General features: G+C 28.8%; 2 protein-coding genes across 2 annotated transcripts; both read left to right on the top strand.

Annotated features, from left to right (window-relative positions):
* The first annotated feature begins 9492 nt into the window (after positions 1-9492).
* On the top strand, positions 9493-10267 carry LOC149494995 (Calcium-binding EF-hand family protein). The gene has a single exon (XM_089723686.1). It carries the CDS (start codon positions 9764-9766, stop codon positions 10121-10123), a length of 360 nt encoding a protein of 119 aa, XP_089579812.1. The 5' UTR covers positions 9493-9763; the 3' UTR covers positions 10124-10267.
* Positions 10268-18131: 7864 nt separating this feature from the next.
* Positions 18132-19379, top strand: BBX28 (B-box type zinc finger family protein). Its single transcript, XM_089724517.1, has 2 exons — positions 18132-18797; positions 18908-19379. The coding sequence occupies exons 1-2, from the start codon at positions 18267-18269 to the stop codon at positions 19190-19192; spliced, it is 816 nt and encodes a 271-aa protein (XP_089580643.1). The 5' UTR covers positions 18132-18266; the 3' UTR covers positions 19193-19379.
* The last annotated feature ends 1495 nt before the right edge of the window (positions 19380-20874 follow it).

Genomic DNA, 20874 nt, shown 5'->3' with positions numbered 1-20874 from the left:
TATTTATCTCCATAAAATTCTCAAATTTAATCCTTAAAAATAATTCCTCAAATTTCCTTACTTAATATAACACCATAATTCACTATTCACTAATTATCTAAATTCTCCAAAAATATTCCTTTCTTACTTTCTACCCATAAAAACCATGCATACATGCTCCAAAAATATTAAAGAAAATATAAAACATATATAGTAATTTTTTCGGACCAAAATAATATTGACTCTCGGACCGGTGGTACTATTCACAGACCGGTAAAACTACTATTTCAAACACAGAAAAATATGGGCGTTACACTCAATATATAAACTCACTCCTGTATTTTTGACTAAATATCTCGTGGTATTCTCAACTTTCACTTTAACATATTCAACACTTCAACTTATAAAATTAGATTAATTAAACATTTATTAGATAGTTGAAAAATATGAAAATTATTATTTCAAAAGTTATATTAATCACATATGAAATCAATATTTTATACATGAAAGCCAAAATCTTAAAAATTTATTGTTTCTGACTATGTGTGAGATTATTACAAAAGGATATATAAAGGGTGTTACAAGATCAATTTTAAAATTTAGAGTGTCATAAAATTTTTTCTTTTTGTTAAATTTCAGGAATTAAATCTTGTATTTAGTCATTTTTATTTTGTTTAATCTATCCTAAAACCATCATATCCTATGGTATGTAGATTCAATTTATCGTAATCATCTATCTTTGAAGTGAAATAATGTTTTTATACGTGAGTATATAATTTTAGAGTATTGAATAATCTCATTTTTAATTTGTATACATATAACAACAATGGTTTATTGCACATATGATTTTTTTTTTTTAAGTATAAACTTAGAATTATATGGAACCTTTTTCGGTATAAAGAAAAGTTATCGTAAAAAAGATAAAAGAAAAATAAAATGAAATGAAATGAAATACTCATCTAATGGGTAAACTGATATATCATTACACAGAATATGTTAATTAATAGCAGTACAAGCCCATCTCCAGAAGAAAAAAAAAAGGGAAAGCCCATCTACAAAAGAAGGCCCATAACAATGGAAATCCAAAGAGATCGTTAATTTATCGCATCTCTATTGTTTAGCAAAATCAATAATTTATCTCTGAGATTTAGCCGAATTAAATTATTTAGTTTTTTCATTTAAAAGTGTTATTTCACTATTAAATATTTTATAATATTTTAACTATTTGGTCATTCACATCTAACACAATATTAATTTTTTATTATTAGATAATGAAGATTCGAACTTAGATCTATTGTCAAGTTCTATATACACTTATCACTAGTAATATAAGCCCATCTCCAAAAGAAGGCCCAAAACAAAGGAAATCCAAAGAGATTTTTAATTTGTTAAGCATAATTAACTATCCAATTCTTGAGTATTATTGGAAATTGCTATCACATCTCTATTGTTTAGCAAAATCAATAATTTATCTCTAAAATTCAATCAAGTTAAATTATTTAGTTCTTTCGTCTAAAAGTATTATTTCACTATTAAATATCATATAATATTTAACTATTTGGTCCTTCACATCTAATACAATACTAAATTTTTAGTACTAGAGAATGAAGATTCGCACTTAGATCTATTGTAAGGTCCTATATGCACTTACTATTAGGATTATGTTGATGTATAATATAATATTATTATTTAGTTTCTTATATTTACTATTGAATTATTATTTAGTATTGCATTTAATGGCAAAAGTAACACTTTTGGATGGAAGGATTAAATAGTTTAATTGAACTAAATCACAAAGCCTGTTTGGTTTAGCTAATGAATATCAATATTTGATATAATTTTCGTGGCAGTTATTATTAAAATTTAAAATTACCGTACTGAATATAATAGAAAATTATTATTTTTAAATAATTACAAACAAAATGATAAAAAAATATTAATTTTAAAAAATTATTAGTAATTATTTTATGATGTTAATGAAGTTAAAAAATAATATAAATACAAATCGCCTAAGAGCTGATAGCATGATATGAGAAAAGCTTCAAAACGTATACGAGGGAATTATCGCTTCAAAACGTATATAAGGGAATTAGCAAGTGATTGGACTTCTATCAGCTATCAACTGTTAATTAAAAAAATTACTAAACACGTAAAACTTAGAGTATCTCCGATGCTTATGTGGATTATAGATGATGTATCATATAAAATAGAGGATGTGAAGTTAATGTGGTTGAAAGTCTATATGTAGAGGTTGAATTTTAACAATCTCTCTCTAATGCACTTCTTTTAAATTATCTTCCATCCTCTTTTTTTCTTTTCTTTTTTTTTTTTTTTTCTGGGACCACAATTCAATATACTACTAATCACTATAAAGCAATAATTGTCCATAACACATTGTTTGAGATACTCTCTAGAAATAAAAGATTGTGGTAGACGATGTATATTTATTTTTTTGACATCTCAAATGGATATACCAAATAGAAATTAATATCGAAGAACATTTAAAAAAAAAAAATCTTTCCATATTTCTAATGTGGAAAGTAAATAAGAGAAATTCACATTAATATTAAAGATGCTCTTAGACGTTGCAAAAGCTTATCATAAATCAACTAAAGCAAACACCATATCAAGCACAAATCAATAATTTTAGTAAACAGTATAATTAATTTTGATAACTAAGGGAACAAATAATTGATTTCCCTCAAGATAATAACCGATTGACCAAAGACCTCCAACACTCAATTGTTGCAAATAATTAAGCAAAGAAGAAACTTATAGATTTGACACAACTAATTTTTGGCAGTAACTTATCTGATTTTATAAGGATTGAAGGAAACTTGTGTTTGTCAAATTGAGTTCCAGCAAAATATTAAAGTTTTGAGAGCTATTGTAATGCGCACATGATGTTTGTTAAAATGTCCCCAGTAATGTTTATGTTGCTCAAAAAGTAGTCTACAACATCAGTAAAGATATAGTCTAAAGGAAACCAGCTTGAAACTTCCTTCTCGAGACATAACTCAGTTGACAATTTGTGGAGGACACAGACAATTTATTAGCTACTTTTTTTGTATGTAGTCCATTATTAATCGGACCGCAAAACTTAAGCTAATATGAATGGCTGGTCGGGTTTAACAATTTATACTAGTTGATAGCAGTTGCTCATAGCCGATAGCTGGTGGTTAATAGCTATTACAATCTAAACTGAATGTAAAGATACATCAAATCCCATATAATATCAATTTTAATGCACAGGATGTATAGCAATAAATCCAGATGTCAATAAAATCTAATTTTGGTTCTTTATTTATCAAATAAAACTACATTTTGCATATATAAGTGAGCTTGATAAGTGATAACAGCAAATTCTGTTCAGACATGAGCTTCCTTTTTGAATTATTAGAGCTAAATAATGTCTCGGTTCCTAACCAGGAAGCCTACTGAAAGACACTTCTAAATTCTAATATTCTAATGATGCCAAGGGACGAGGGTGGTCCAGACCCATCTGTTATTTTGTTTTCCACTGCCCCACCTTTATTTGTTTTTCTAGTCCATTACCTGGTTAATTTGGATTCGCCGGCTAAATCCACGAAGGGATAAAGTGCTCTTATCAATTGGATTTCCGGAGTAAATTTACAAAGGAGAAAACCTTTCCTTACCAAATTTTAAATATAAATTTTAAATATATTTAATCAATATTAATTTTTCTTTAATAATTCAATCAATAATGTTCAAGACAAACAAAGCTTCATATGATTTAGTTTGTGTTTGGTTTAAAGAGACCATAAAATGGAAGGAAGGAAATTGAAAATTTGAATTGAATAAACTTAGTTCAATTTTTCGGTTTTGTTATTTAGATTGAACAGTTTGGTTCGGTACTTTAGATAACTTTTATTTTGCGATTTTTGGTTCAGTTGCAGAAAATAAATTAAATTTGTCAAAAACCAAATAGAACCAAAACCAAAATAATTCAGATTCGATTCAGTTTAAAAAATATAATTTGATTTTCATTTTTATTGGGTTGATTCGATTCAACTAATTATAAGGGTGAGCAAATTAGACCAGAAAACCGAGTTACTAATTCTTTTGGTTTTGAACCAAAAAATTAAAAAACCTAAGTCGATATGTTGATATAATTTAAAATGGTTTAATGTAATACTTTCAATTTATAAATTCAGCAATTAAGAATGTTAATTGATAGATATTTCTTATAATATTTTCGATTTTCAATAGTAATTTCTTTTACAATAATATTTATAATTAATAGCAAATGATCAGCATTAATTTTTTTATTGGTGAGCTTTAAGTTTAAATTTATTAATATTAACTAAATTATGGATATGTGGTTAATTAATGAATCATATTGGTAAAAAGTTAAAAAAAAAAACACCCATAAAAATTGTTTGCCAATAATAAAATTCAATCAATTTACTAAAATATATATGGTTGAGCCAATTAGACGTGATCTGGTTCGTATTCTCACTTATACGAGAAATGAAAAGTCTTAAGTTTGAGTCCTCTCAACTACAATAGTTTTCACTGATTTGATGAATGACGAGAAATAATATTCCTATTGTTGTAGCCATAAATGGACTATACACACCTCAAATTAGACCTTAAGAACTCAAATAACTTTAGGCATTTTATTTTAATTAAATTAATAATTAATTGGCTTTGAAATATTATTTTCTCCATTTTATTTATTAAACATTACAAACTACTTTAGAATTTTAAAGTCTAAAAACATTTTCTCTAAAGAAAACTAATTAACAAGAAACTTATAGTTCAAATCACTTAAACTAATAAATACACGTTCTTGAACTTGTGTACAAGATCAAAAGAGAGTACAAAGTTAGCTCAACAATGCAAATTATTTTTGGATCTCTATCAAAAAAACACGTCTTTCTGTAACCAAAGGCAGTCAAAATGCAATTATGATATTTGATATTATTAATTGGAAGAGACAATATCAAAATTGGAAAAGTTTCAAATATTACTATACCTTACATGATTGCTCGTGGACAATATGTTATTTTTGTGCCTTATCTAAAATTTACTACTCAATTGCTGTAAATTTTTCTTTGCCTACCAAATTATAATTATTGTGATAACGGCATACGGAATCTTGAATAACATCGTACCAACTTGCAAAGATAAATTTTCATCATTCTATTTCGTTGAAAATCCAAAATGATTTGGATTTTTCAAAATGACTGTATCCATATCGTAGAGGTGTAAACCAATCGAGTCAAATTATTGAAGTTTAATGTGTGAAACATTAATAAAAATTCGAGTTGGATTCGAACTCGCATTTTAAAACTCTAACTTGACTCGTTTAAAAAAATATTAAACTCGAGCTCAATTTAAATTTGGCTTGTTTAAAATTTAAATTAAATTAACTCGAGTTTAAGTTTAAATTTAATCTCAATAAATGTTCCAGTTTAAACTCATGTTTAGACTTGTCAAGAGTTAGTTTCTAAATTTTTTTATTATTACTTTTAATAATTATTTTATTATTTATAAATATATTTTTTTATTATACATATAAAAATAAATATTTATAAAAAAAAATAATTGCTACAACCTGTTTTTGCTAGAGATTTTACGATACCTGAGCCCTGAATGTCCTGCAGAAATACACATCAAACATCGAAAGAAAAGCCATATAACTTCTCAATAACGAACATGAAATATAATATCAAACAAGTTAAAGGTAAAGTAATTCAAATGAATCAGTAAAACCAGAAAATAAATTTCATATGGTTATTGGAAATTGAAACAAATTACCCAAACAGATTAACCACGAAGAATCTATATATAACTGTGAAGGCCAGTGGAGATCTTTTTGATCTACAAAACGATTACAAATGATAGAAGTACATGTAAAAAATTTGCTTTATGAGTACTTGAGGGAGAGATTTGATAAAAGTGTTATATACTGTAACATCACATTCAATTTCAAATTTCAAATTCCAACTAATTCTAGCTAAAAGCTAGGTTTTAGCTAGAGTTATACTCCTCTGTCCCAAACGTTTTTGAGTGATTATTTTATCTCAAAATATAAGTCTTTTTGAGTATTTTAATGTGTAATAAATGAAGATAGTGGATTTATTTCTGTCTTTTATTGAATCTTTTCATGGTTGTTTGATAATAATAAGGAATATCCGTCTTTCTATTAAACATGATGTATTGAATGTCAACTAAGTATCGTAAATAAATACTTTTATAAGTAACTATTAGTTTTGAGATATCTGATAATTTGGTCAAATTACATTAGTTTTGTTATAATATAGGAAAATTAATTGTTTTCTTGATCCTTCTGCAAATACCTTAAACGACTTATATTTCAAGACAAAGAGAGTAATTAATTGAAACACTGTTAAGAATATTTTTTTAAAAGAATTGGATATTATTACGTATAATTGTAAATTGATAATGTTTATTATGCATTGTACCTATTACACATATGGATATTTACTGTGAGTTAGCCTTATTTCCTCATAACCTAATATTATGTTGAGCTCCCATGGTCCATTTCCATTACCTTTTATGTATTAAATATTGAAATAATATATTAATGATTAACTTAGTAACTCAACTGATTCAAAGTAAAAAAATTTTCAAAAAAAACTTAATCATTGAATGATCTTAACCTCATTCGAAACTGTATGCATTAGGATTTGGTATAAAATTTAATTATTCTAAGCATTCGAAAGAATTTAATTCAAACCCTAGAACTAAATAATATTTTTGACTCTTCAATTTTATTCAATGCAAAATTAATAAATTATTGGATTAAACTTGATTAGAAAAATACTTCAAAATGAATAATTATTAGTTGTTCAATCTTTCAAAACTTAATCTCATAAACGTAATCAATGGGATAGATGATTAGATAACGATAGAAACTTCGCTTTCTCCTTAACTGAAATTTGATTTTATTGGAGAAGACTCAAGAAATAATATTCTGCAATATACTTAATCAATGCGACAAAGATATCAATTCTTATATATAAAGGTCCGAGGGAAAATTTTTTCCTTTTTTCTTTTTTTTTTTTTTTGGAAAGAAGGAAAAAACTTATTGTTACTGCATATAAATTTACCGAATTCTAATAATTTCTATATGTATTAATCAAAGATGATCCATAAATCAATTGGATATATTAACTAGTAATTATAAGAATATAATTAAAGATTTTATTTTATTTTATTTTTAGTTTTAATCATTCAATGAACCAAGCCCACTGTCTAGATTATAATCCGAATTTGCAGCGGGCAGACCCACAAAGGAGTGCAAAGCTTTCTCTCTCCAGTATTCAAAGGAACTTCACACTCAAAACATATAAATTGACCGATTTCTAATAATTTTATATGTGTTAATCAAAGATGATCCATAAATGAATTTGATATATTAACCGGTAACTATAAGAGTGTAATTAATGATTTATTGCAGCCCCTTATCAAGTGCAGGACTTGTTGAAATTTGAATTTCATTACTTTGCCATTAATAGTACTTTACGTAAGAGAGACTTCCACGTTTACATTTTACCTAATTGATATTACACTCCTATTTTTACACTTATCAACGAGATTGTGTGTGTATATATATATACATATTAAAATCAGAATATCACATCAAAACATAGTTTTTTATATTTTTATTATACCATGAACACTTCCATCAGACTATTCTCGTTTTGGGATTTGCGAATACCTCTCCCATCTCCATTAGATTTAAAGAAAAAAAAAATTGAACAGTTAATTTTATAGAGATCATCCGTTGAAAGTGTATCTTGTCCCTTTAAGCCATTTCTTATAGTTTTTTTGCTTTTTAAAGAAATCGTCGGGTATTTGAAATCACTGATCCAACTAATTTGGATTCACGCTAAATAAACCTATAAAGAAATAAAACCTTTCATATCAAAGTTAAAGATGTTTCATAACTAGGACTTAAATCCAAGACATCTGATTATATATGTAATATCTATGAGTAAGGCTAACTGTACTATTTTCATCTCGTCATCCTATGTGGTGCTCGAAATGTCTAATAAGTTGGTACCATTTCTTATCACCTTCTCTGAAGCTGACTATAATATCTACAAGATTTTTATTCCCATCTCTGAAGCTGCTATCACCTTCTCTTCATTTCTTAAAACAATTCAAGCAGAATTACTTATTTTTCCAGTCAAGAACAGAGGAACCGATTTCTATTTCGTTATAAAGAAAACATCACATACAGTTGATACCTTGCTGCGATATATATGTATTCTAACTATTGGAGGAGATAAAAAGCCATGTTCTAATAACAAGTGTACATAAAGAAAGTGAGTAAGGAAACTGCATTGAAATTTCCATTATGTTGGAGCTGTGCAACAAATTAACTAAAAAAAAAAAAAGAGGTTTCACTTTGAATTTGCATGTCTTAATCAAACTAACTTAATTATTAGACTCTACACTGTTGATCGATCAATCCATCGGCCGTATCAGCTTCATCTCCTTTTCATTTCACCCTCTAAAGAGGTACACAGTCCGGACATTGAAGGACACCAAGGGCATCATACAGGTAAGCCCAAAGTCACTAATAAAAACACTAATGCATTGTCTTAAAGCGACTAATGAAAACTTGTATTTATAGGGCTCCACATTTTGGAATGTATCTAGTGCACTGATTGCGATCTAGTTGTATTATTTATACGGAAGATGGATCTCTCTACATGATAAACTTTTGGAACTTGTTTAGGGCCACATATTTATATATATATATATATATATATATAGCAAAGGGTTGAATTGTTACTTCAGTCATGTCTTTCGATTATGAAATTTGAAAATCCCATTTCAGAACTAAAACCAATTGCCACATTATATGTGGTCTTGACAATCCTATTTAAATTTTATTAACTTTCCAAAATTGAAGTATTTGGTTTTCTTATTAAAGTTTCTTATTATAACTTCAAGAGATCACTAATTATTAATTAAATTAGTTAACTATTTTAATCAATGTTGAATTTACAACTATTGATTAAACTAAAAAAAAGTATATCAATTTTAATGGGGATTAATTTGAGTGAGAAAGACCTAAATTTTTTAAAAGGTCGAGTATTCAATTTTTGTGAATGAAGAAAATCTCGCTGTGGTCTGATACAACACGAGCAGAATTAACATTTATAACTAAAATTTCATTTTCCTTTAATCACTTAATTCTAAATAGTTTGCCTTTACTCCAGCCAAGAAAATGATTTATAGTACATATATAGTAAATAAACGATAATGATGAGACAGTAAGGAAAATGTAATGCACATGTTAATAACTTTTTATATAAATTAATTGTGTTTTAAGCAAAGTCTAGTTTAATTTAAAATTATTAAAAGAAAAAACCTAGTTAAAGTAGCTATGAACAGAAAATAGATAGATCTTGAGATCCCATGCAGCAGCTTCCAGGAAGAAGGGCTTTCACGTAATCAAGCAAACAAAAGAAATCTACAGGAAACCTCATACTCACAACTAACAATAAAACTTTATCTTCTCCCTTATTTTTTATTTTTTTAATTTTTTGTACCCTAGTTATACTTGGCTTCAATGGCCACTCTTTCCTCGAAAACCTGTTTCTGTCTTGCTCTCCTTCCTCCTCTTCTATAAATCCCCTCTCTTTTCTTCCATTTTAGCCATTCTTCTTTGCTCATATACCTCTCAGCCTTCACTGTTCACTTCCATTACCTTAAAGTTACCAAGTCTACTCGCTAATCATCTTCTTTTTATTACTTTTTTTTCCGAGCTTCGATTTCAATGGCTTTCGATCATCATGGATTTGATTTTGAAGACTACTTTCCATCAATGATGGAGCGACTAGGAGCTGAAGGATTTATTATGGAATTATGCAATGGGTTTCGCTTGCTAATGGATGGTGAGAAAGGATTGATCACTTTTGAAAGCTTGAAAAGAAACAGTATTTTGTTGGGTTTGCAGGATTTAAGAGATGATGAGCTTGTTTGCATGTTAATGGAAGGTGATTTGGATGGTGACGGAGCTATTAATCAAATGGAATTTTGCATTCTCATGTTCAGATTGAGTCCTGGAATGGTGCTTGGACCTAAACAGTGGATGGATTACGACTATGATATTGTAAGCGAAACGTATCCATTTTAAAAGCAACAATTATTATGTTTACTCTTCCAATTCCTGTTATTTCTTTTCTGTTTAATCATGTAATTTGAATGAAATAAACTTTGCCTATAAATATGTGTATGTATCTACGCTTATCGTGCTATGAAATTAATCAAACTTCCAGTATATTTTTGTTTTAATATTACTGTAACTTTAATATAACGGTAAAATTACTTCAATAGTGACCTGGAAGTCATAGATGCGACCTATAAAAATGGTCTCTCTGCAAAATCAGGGGGAAAGGGTCACCTAATGTTACACTGAGTTCCTGTTCAAGCATGTAAAATGAGATAGAGAGTGCGAGCTCAACTGTGAGAGAAGAAAGCCATGCAGGAGTTATATTGTTTTTAGCACATAAATGAAGTTAAGGTGACCTTTTCTCCCGTCTCTTGCGAAAAATTAATGATTAGGAGTGGGAATGCAGCTTCTAGGAAATTACCTCATAAATAACGTGCGTACAAAATAGCCATAAAAGAATTATTAGTATTGTCCATTCACGGGCACAATTTTCACCTAACTTAACAACCAAAGGACTTGATAATTGATTTGGTTACTGACATGCATACACGGCTCCATTTTACTGTCCTGATCCTGAACTTCTACACTTAGTACAATCAAGAAGATCAAGACGAACTTGTCATTTGTGATTAATGTGCAATCGTTGTTTTTAAACCTATTATTTAGCAGGCAAGTACAACGAGTTAGAAACCATCGAGGAAAAGAGATAAAAAAAAAAAAAGAAAAGTTAAAACGAAGTTAGAATGCATTTAATGTATGATCATTAAAAAAAATAGTACTTTCTACAGTTCTTTTTGTTTGCATGGTTTGACAAAATACACATTTTAAAAATTAAGTCAACAAAAATTATTCTATCATCTTTTATTCTTAACTCATTAAGATATTAATAAAAATCTTTCATTTAACGAATAATCATAAATATTATTATGGAAAAAATAATTATTTAAACATATAGATTTAGAAACTTGAATTAGCATGCATGATAACAGGTGTGTTTATCACGTCAACTATAGACCCACTTTGAAATAAAGCCGAGTCCACCTAAAAATTTCTCCTAATTTCGACTCTAATGAGGATTGAACCCGAAAATTCTTTCCACATGTCCAACCTTCATTACTAACTAAGTCATGATCCATAGGTGCTATCTCTTTTATTTATAGTATAGTGTGTATACTAATGTATAAGGTTGAAGTGGTGGATTATGAAACATTAATCTCGTATCATTTAACTAACAACTTATGAAAGTCAATATCGTAGAACAAGATCATCAAAACTTCTTTTTTTTTTTCAATTTAATATTTTTGCGAGATCATTTTATTTTATAATTATTTTAAATTTAATTAATATTTTAAAATAAAAAATTTATGATATATTCACCTCAATCTGTACATAAACACACTCTAATTTTACCAAACAATTATCATTCAATGGCTAACAGCTATCAATAACAGCCATATAAGTTATTAGTAACCATATCATCATCTATTTAGCTAACACAAACAATTAAATCAAACAAATCTTGAATCATAATGGACCAAAATGGCAATCAATTCAGAAAGTTTTTGATTTTATAAGAATTGAAATCGAGATAGTAAACCTCCTAGTTTTGATTCTGATTCTAAACAGACATTTTGGCTGCAATTTTTTAAATTTTTTAACAAAAAAATTAAAAGAAATCTAAATCCCTATTATAATTTCTTAAGAATTACTTACATGCAATCCAATAATTTAATTTAACTTGTTTCCTCTTAAAAAAAAAATAAGCATGTAATATAACAACAAAGAGTAATAAATTTAAAATATTAGAATAATTATTAGTTTAAAGATGGATATTTATGTTTAATTGATTCTGATCGACTTATTCTCATTACCAACTTGTTTATTTATCTTATTGAAAACTTAATAATTCTTAAAGAGTTTTGTTGAAATTTAAAAAAAGAAAAAGAAAAAGAAAAAAACTGTTAGCCTACTTGATGAAGGCTCCAAAATATATATATGTATAAAAAATTTCCGCTAAACATATGCTATTATAAGTTATTTACATATCACAGTATGAATTTTTTCTTTCATTTAATATAATCATACGAAGTTCAAATATATATATATATATATATATATAATCAACCATATCCATTGATAGAACTCTTGAATTTCCATCAGAAAATTTCTCTCGCTCTTTTGTTACACGTGTCTCTAATGGTGGACCTTCTCAAGGGCTAGAGTGGGCCATGTCCCCAAAAAAAGACTTTCTTTCTAAATTTGTAGTCTCAAAATTGTCTCTTTTTGTTTAATCTCACAGCATGGTCTCTCCCAAATGTCCCTTCAAATAATTTTGCTCCCTCAAAAGTCCGCCGTGTTCCCACGCTCCGGGTGGAAATGATGTTTAAAATAATATATCGCTCTCAAACTCTAATTTTTAAATCTTTAACCTTATAAATAAAATTCAATCAGAATTGCAGTAGACATGACTGCTAATCCAATTATCTATGGGTTCCATTGCAAAATTTTTCTGAAGTTGCTGAAGAATGTACCTCAAGAAGTACTCGTAAACTTGGCTTCATTTTTAAAATTGAATAAACTAGCTATTATAACTAGTATCTTCTTTCTTGTTCACTTTTTTGTTAGTTGCAGTGAATTGCATTTAGTTTTGGAGATTAGGCAGTCATAATCGATACTTAAGTTCCATTTATTGATAGCTTTGGGTGTGACTTAAGTGCTGCGATATGTAATGTCTCAATTGATACTTATAACTCTTTAAAGCTATAGTATTTTGTTTTTTTTTTTTTCTTTTTTTTATTTCTTGTGATAAATCTTGTCAAACATCCTTATCTAATATACAGATTGTGGCTCAATTGGTAACACATGCTAGACATGTGGAAAGAGCTCTCGAATTTGATCTCCACTAAATGCACTTGCAGTGACGATGAGCCTTAACTGTGAATAAGCTTTAAATTAGATTAGGCAATCCCTGATGATAGGGTTCGAATACCAGTGGTTTATAAGGAAAAAAAAAAAAAAACACCCTTACCTAACATCACTGTGCTTAATGATCTTAGCATTTAGGTATGTCTCAGGGGAGGATGCTCTTAAAAAATAATAAACATATTTTAGTTTATCTAATATTGTTACTTTTGGTAGTTGAGACTTGAGAAATAATTGGTATCATCAAGAATAAAAATTCCTTCATATTTTAGATAAGATTATCTAATAATCTCCTTTTTTTATTTCCTTCATTAAGTTTTTTTTAATAAGTTTTTCTCAAAGTATAATCATGATAGATTATTCCGGTGCTGCTTGTATTTTTGATTAGTAATTTCAATAGTTAATTTTTTTACCTGTAATATAAGAAATTTACATTTCAACTCTATAAATAGTTTCTTTTAAAAAAATTTTAATGTGCTAAAAATAAACCGTTATGAAAAATTTGATTAAATAAACCTTAGTCATTTGATCCTAAAAAGGTCCAATCATCCAAATTTAAATACAAGATATTCATGATCATGTCCCTGACATAGAAGATGGTAAAATTTAGCAAGTATAAAAGGATAGAGACTGCCTCTCTGGGCCCCCAGTTTATGAGCATAGGAGCAGTTTGGGCCACCATGTCCACCCGCATAATGGGCCAATCAACTCTTTCACTATATATAAAGATTTCTTTTATATGTTTTTCTATTTTTTATTTTTTTATCTTTTAGTTCTTACCATAAAGATTAAAGAGAATTCTTGGATCGATTTACGCCTATCAAAATATACTTTCCTCTCAGATGGTTTTGACAATACTCTCTTAAATTGACATAGTGCATGTAGAATTTTTCTTTTTCAAATAATTTTAAACAGTTCTTCAACATAATTTAACCTATTCGATAAGAGAGGAAACACCCATCTTTATTAACTGGATTAATACAGTTGCTTTTTTTTTTTTTTTTTCTTTTTTGGTTCAAGGCAAATCAGAGTTAAGAGTAGTAATGTAATTGAATAAAATTAGGATATCAAAATGGGTTAGCGTGTTGTGTTTGATATGAGTTCATCTAATACGCAATATGATTAAAGTTAACAAACACAATTCATTAAGTAATCGTATTATAATATGAAAATTAAGTAAGTGACGTGGAAACGATGCGTATAGCAGATTTAATTAAATGAATTATATACGAATCAGAAAAAGTTCAATCAGTTTAATTAAATGAGTAGTATATGGATTAAAATATTCAATATATTTAACCAGCTTGGTATATATATTATATATGAAGCTACCTTTTTACCCTTAAATAAATGAGTTAAACAAGCTAAACGAGCCAATTTGTAACTCGACCTGTTTAGATTCATATCACAATGAATCGCTCGTTTATTACATGAATTTATTTAGACTCAATTTTAAATCACTTATTTCATGTTAGATGAATCGTATCTCATATCATAACTTATTTTGACATCTTTAAATAAAACTATTTAACAAGTGGAATAAATGAGAAATTAACAATTTTTTTAAGAAAATATTTAGAAAAATAGGGGTAAAATATAAAACAAATATTTTAAAAATTATCAATAGAAACGATTTGTGTTTTTCCATATTATAATCAATCATAATGAGAACCGTATATTCATAATTTGAAGGAGAAAAAGGCCCTAATTTTGGTCGTTTGAAATGGAAAGTAATAGAAGCACAATTTGAATTATCATTCTCATCATATATAACTTTAATAAGTCTGAGGAGGGACGAACGCGTGTTGATAAATGATACTGGATTAGAGTGTGGGGACCCGCACCGCATCACCATAGGCTTTAGCCCATGAGCAGTCGCCCTCTATTCTATCTACCTTCATTATCCTGATTATCTGATACAGGAAAGAGAAAGTCTTGGTGCAGAGAACCTTTTTATAATTTATAATATATCTTTTCTATGTGTTGCACCACACAATCATTTCTCTTTCTTCCACATATTCGCACATTAGTGGCTCCAATCAACCAAAAAGCAACCTTCATTTCCCTCCACCTCCATTTGCCACCTAGGATATTTCACGTGATTCTTGCCACCTCACCGTATTACTTCTTTTTATTGTTTTTTCATTTTTAGGAAAGATTTAACAACCCCCAAACTAATTAAAAATATATTTTTAATTGAATTTAAGTATTTTTATTTTTCATTAAAAACCGAATGTAAATAAGTCAGTGTTACACTACCTTACACTTTCCATTTTATCTATAAATTTTCAAAAGTTATGAACTTTTTTTTTTTTATATTAAAATCATTCAATATCTAGAAGAAGTTCGATTAATTTAAAAGAAAATAAATCACTTCACCCAAGTATTTAAAATAATTTTATATTTAAAATTCAAATTTAAATCTGCGGATTAAGAAAAAAAAGAGTCTTTCTTTTTAAAAAACAAGCCTTATTTTTAAAACTATTTTAAAAATACTTTCAAATTATAAAAATCTAATGTTCTATAATTATTTTTAATAAAATTATATAAATTTATCATAAACTCAAATTTTATGTCTTATAAGATAAAATCTAGAACCAACTTTACATGCGGTAGAAATTTAAAGTTGCAAGTATTTCTCCAAAAAATGCCAAGTTATATTTATTTCATGCACTTATGAAAGCTAACTTGAGATAATCCGACAGACAAAGAAAGAAAAATATTAAAAATAAATTCTTTGTATATACAATACATTTATCTAAACGGCATCAAAATGACTTCACGAGAGAGGTTGATGGCAGCGGGTTGCACCACGACCATCAACCACGTCCTATAAAATCATGCCCTGCCCATACCTTCCTTCTGCTGCTGGGGCCTCTCTGCCAGCACGCATAATTTTATACTAAAAGATTCGTCACCATCATGCGCGGCTGGCCCGTCTAGAATTTTTAGGGTTATAATCGTCATTGATTATTTTAATATTAATTTAAAATTTAATGAATGACGCCTAAATCGTAAATCCTATTAATTCTAATCCCATCACCAAAATGACGCCTTCGGCCTTCCCATTCTTTTACTTGGCTTTTTTTTTTTAATTATTATTTCTTTCACAGATGATTTTTACAACTAAGAAAAATAGCTATAAAAAGGAAATTATTTCACTAAAATAATCAATTGTTATTTCATGATATTCATCGTATAAACATACAGAGTTTAAAAATCGAAATCTCAACTGTTTTATTTTATTATAGATCTATTAGACATAAGTCCAAATATTAATTTTCTGATACCTTTATATTATCCCCGAGTCTATGCTTTATCAACCGTTTTCAAAGCCTTATTGTGTAATACTGGTTAGAATAGTATAATAAAAAAAACAAGTAAAATCACGCTGGAGAAATTATTTTAAAATAATAAAATAAAGAATTTATATAGTCGATCCATTGAGACTAATGCTTAATATTATGTAATTCTAATTTAATATATATAAATATATATAGACAGAAAAATTTTTATAAAAGAAATATTGGTTTTAAAATTTAATTTTTGAATACCTAACATTAACAATGTATACCATCCGACGATCCTGTAATCACCAAGCCGAGATTTCCTGCCCTTCAACCAATTACTCAACTAATCCAAACTATTTTGGATTATTATATTATTAATAATAATTTGTTATTATTTTGAAGTGAAGCTTATCAATGGAAAAGATAGGGAAAGCAGAGCCGAGGCATGGATAAATGGTACAATAGGGTCCCGCATGACACGTAAGACAGCAACGAAAAGTCATGTGGTCATCACATGGGCTTAATCCCTATAGTGGACCAAATTTGTCCACGTAGGATAGATTGGAATCTGCCGCCTCCAACAGGGCTACTGACCCATAATCACTTCAAATCCTAGATAAATATCTCGCTCGCCAAACCAAGCATGTAAATCACCTTCTACACCCAGACGGCATTGGCTCCATAATCCGTGGGACACGTGGCGAAAAAATGACCGCAATTATAATTAACTCCATAAATGAAAAAAAATCAGATTACTAGCCGTTAAGAAAAGATCTCACATATACCATCTATATGTCCAACAAATTTAATAATGATAATGCAATAATCAAGTTATCGGTTGGTATATGAGCAATTAATATACATTCTAAATATGCAATTATTAAAATGCATTTTATGGTTTGATATATTTCTTATCAAAATCAAAATAACCACATATAGTAGATGCTTTACTATTATTTTCTAATGTAAAAAAATTCACCAAATACGTATTTTTTATGCTTTGTTTATATGGTTGTAAAACATGGTGGATAGAAAACATACGGTAAAAATTTTTTAAATTATTAAAATCTTTTATTTGATTTGGGCGAAAATATAGAAGAATCTCAGTTTCACTTGTACTTCATCCTTCTTCCCAAACATAGCATTAATTTTACATTTGAAAAGTATATTGTTGGTATTTGAATTTTCATTTGTTTAATTTAATTAAATATTGGCTACTATTTTTAATTTTAGTTTAATGATTATAACTTCGATTTTGTATAAGAATAAGTTTATCAATCACTAAATTATAAAATTACACTAGAAACATTTGTGATTATTATTTGTTTATGCTGATAATTTCATTTTTATATAAACTTGAGGGTGTTTCATCCTTAAAATTTTGTGATTCTAAAATAAATTAAGAAAAATATTATTATTAATAACTATTTAGTAAAGCTTTAGGGATTTAACTATTTACATATGCATTTGGATTTGGTAACTAAAAGATAAGAAATCTATCAATTTCAAATATAATTATTATCAAAAAAAGGAAAAAAAATATATGGATAGGCAGGTGGCAGATAATTAGTGGATTAAAAATAAGTGATTAGCAATTTCGATTTATAAAAGCAAGAGTTGTTTGGTAGAGGGTAAAAGTTAAAGCAGCCAGCCGGTAAAAGGCAAAGCGAAATTCCGAAAAACACCTTCTTCCGTCTCAGGACTCAAAGCCCACCACTCATAAGCACACAAAATATCACGTAATTAAATGCGCAAAACTAGGGTTGTTTCCATAAATCCCTGCAACCTGAACATCTTCCTCCTTCCTTCATTTTTTTCTTTTCTTCTTCCAAAACCCCAAGTGAAAGAGAGAGAGAGAGAAAAAAAAAAAAAAAAAAAGGTAGAACTAAGAAAATATGAAAGGGTGCGAGCTCTGCGGTGGCGCAGCCAGAATGTATTGTGAATCGGACCAAGCTTGCTTGTGTTGGGACTGCGACGAGAAGGTTCACCGCGCCAACTTTCTTGTTGCGAAGCATTATAGAAGCCTTCTTTGTCAAGTTTGCCAATCGCCGACGCCGTGGAAAGCCTCAGGTCCTAAGCTTGGACCTACTGTCTCTATCTGTGAATCCTGTTTTGCTTTGCATGATAGGAATAAAGTTGAAATTTGTGAGGATCGGGAAGAGAGCCATGGCGGAAATGAATTTTTAGATGGAGATGGAGATGGCGATGGCGATGGCGATGATGAAGATTACAGTGATGATGAGGAGGACGAGGAAGAGGAAGGTAATGAAGAGGATGGAGAGAATCAGGTTGTTCCATGGTCGGTTACGTCACCGTCACCGCCGTTGGCGAGTTCTTCGAGCAGTGAAGAGTCGAGTAGATGTTATGGTACCGGTGCGGCCACGTTAAAGCCGATGCGAGAAAATAATGCTGATCTTGATTCCGACGTATGTTCTCCTTCAATTTGATGTCGTTGAGATGCAGAAATCGGTGGATCTAATTGAAATTTTAATTTAATTTAGAAATTATTCTGAAATTTTGATGATTTCTAATGCAGGATGAGATTGGATGTTCATCTTTTCATTTAGGCTCCGGCAGATTAAGCAACGATGAAGGGACTTCAATGGCTTCATTTAAACCATTAAAGCGAGCAAGAATAGATAGCGGTGTTGGTGATCAAATAGACGACGATGATCATAATCTTGGTCAACCAGAGTCAAGATCGACGGCCATTATTGACTCTCTCAAGAGACTCCAAAGCGGAATGGTATCAAACAGAGAAAGTGCTTCTGCAACCATTCTTGGGATTTGCAGATTGAGCAGAGATCATCACAGCCGTTGATTTCAAATCAAACTAACCCCTCTCCTGTATTCTCTTCCTTTCCCCATTTCATTATAACCATTAGTTATTGAAATCATTAATTTGCTATGGTCATTTGAGATTACATGCTAATTCAACTTTTAAATTTTCTCCTTTTAATACTTTGTATGAAACCGTGTGTAAATGAGAGTGAATCTGTTTATACTGCCTTCTACTGTGTCAGTGTGTTCATATGGCACCAGAGTTGTGTTGTTAGTGTTAAATTTTTCTTTATTCAAATAATTTTCCCTCGAATCCAAAATCTAGGAAATTTGTCTGCTTATTAGAGTTCGATGGGTTAAATGCATGAATTTGTACGTTTATGCATTTTGCTTTGTGTCTCTTTATAACAATTCCATATTTTCACATTTCAGGAATAACAATGTCTTTTGTCAAAATGAAGTCAGTAGTTGAACTCCTACCAACGTCTAAAGTTTATGAATGAATAAATTTATACATTAAGCCCAGTTTGATATGTTATTTGGGCATGTAGTTGAACAATAATCACAATAACAAGGAGGGAGGACCCATTACCTTGAGTCACTCACTTGTACCGCAAAGCTGAGTAAATGGCTAGAAAATATGGTGACTTGTGTAATATATATATGGTCACTAAGATATCAAATTGCATAAACAGCACTACAGGTTACCATATTTGATAATAAATGACATTTCAGCTATAAATGGAATGAATTTTAAGCAGAGAGGGAGGCCAAAAAGAAGTAAACGTGTTTAGACGGAGGAAGGCATCGAATGGACCAAAATTTTTGAGGTTAAAAATGTGTGGTAGGAAGCAAGCTATGAAAATGGGAATGGCGTGTATGGTTGATAGAAAACAGAACCCCGCTAGAACTAGTATAAAATATTTGTGAAAAGAAAGTCCACTTGCGTCACTCCACGTGGTTCTATAGACTTTTTCTTTCGTTTTTTTCCTTTACTTGGTACAAAAATAATTGATTCATGTTTCCTTTTCTTTTTTATTTTTTCCTCTTGATATGATTGATTTAGGCAAAGCTTTGATTTTGGTTTCTTATTTTTTCTGCTTTATAAGATATTTTGAGTTTTACTGATTGCTTAGAAGAATATCAACCACCAAATTATGATAAGACAAGACAGATTAGGGAATTCTTCTGCAATGTTAGGTGTTAGTATTGACTGTTTAATGTAAAGTACTTTTAAAAATAATTTAATTAATTAAGTATGATATAAATCTTCAAATGCTATCATCGATATTATATTATTAAACAGTATAATTAATTATTTAATTTCTTACATTTAATTGTAATTATAATTTTATTTATCTACACTAATTAAATTATTTAATCTTCCATTAAATATGAAACATTCAGTGCCAACAGTATTATGAAATGTGGAGAATTAAATAATTAAATATTACATAATATTTAACACATAAAATGATACTTTTCAAAAAAGATAAATAATTTAATGGAACTAAAATTTAAAAGACTAGTTAATATATTTTTAAATGAAATTATAATTATGATGAATTTTTAGAGAGTATAAAGATATTTGGCTAAGAAAATAAGAATATATTTATAGATGGGGCATCATATCAAGTTGTATTTTAGAAATAGAAAGTGAAAGCATTGGGTTCCTAACCATTTGGTTGATTGACCAATTACATATTTTGAGGTAAAAAAGTT

This window comes from Jatropha curcas, chromosome 7, assembly GCF_041381405.1.
Source record: "Jatropha curcas cultivar XTBG-Jc1 chromosome 7, XTBG_Jcur_1.0, whole genome shotgun sequence".
Classification (NCBI taxonomy): Eukaryota; Viridiplantae; Streptophyta; class Magnoliopsida; order Malpighiales; family Euphorbiaceae; genus Jatropha; species Jatropha curcas.
Note: the sequence above shows the minus strand (reverse complement) of the source record. Positions and strands in the feature narration are given on the sequence as shown.

What these genes read in the sequence shown, in the direction of transcription:
- LOC149494995 (XM_089723686.1), top strand. Translation starts at nt 9,764, where the DNA reads ATGGCTTTCGATCATCATGGATTTGATTTTGAAGACTACTTTCCATCA.
- BBX28 (XM_089724517.1), top strand. Translation starts at nt 18,267, where the DNA reads ATGAAAGGGTGCGAGCTCTGCGGTGGCGCAGCCAGAATGTATTGTGAA. An exon ending in ATGCTGATCTTGATTCCGAC is followed by an intron (nt 18,798 to 18,907) that starts GTATGTTCTCCT and finishes TTTCTAATGCAG; the next exon opens with GATGAGATTGGATGTTCATC.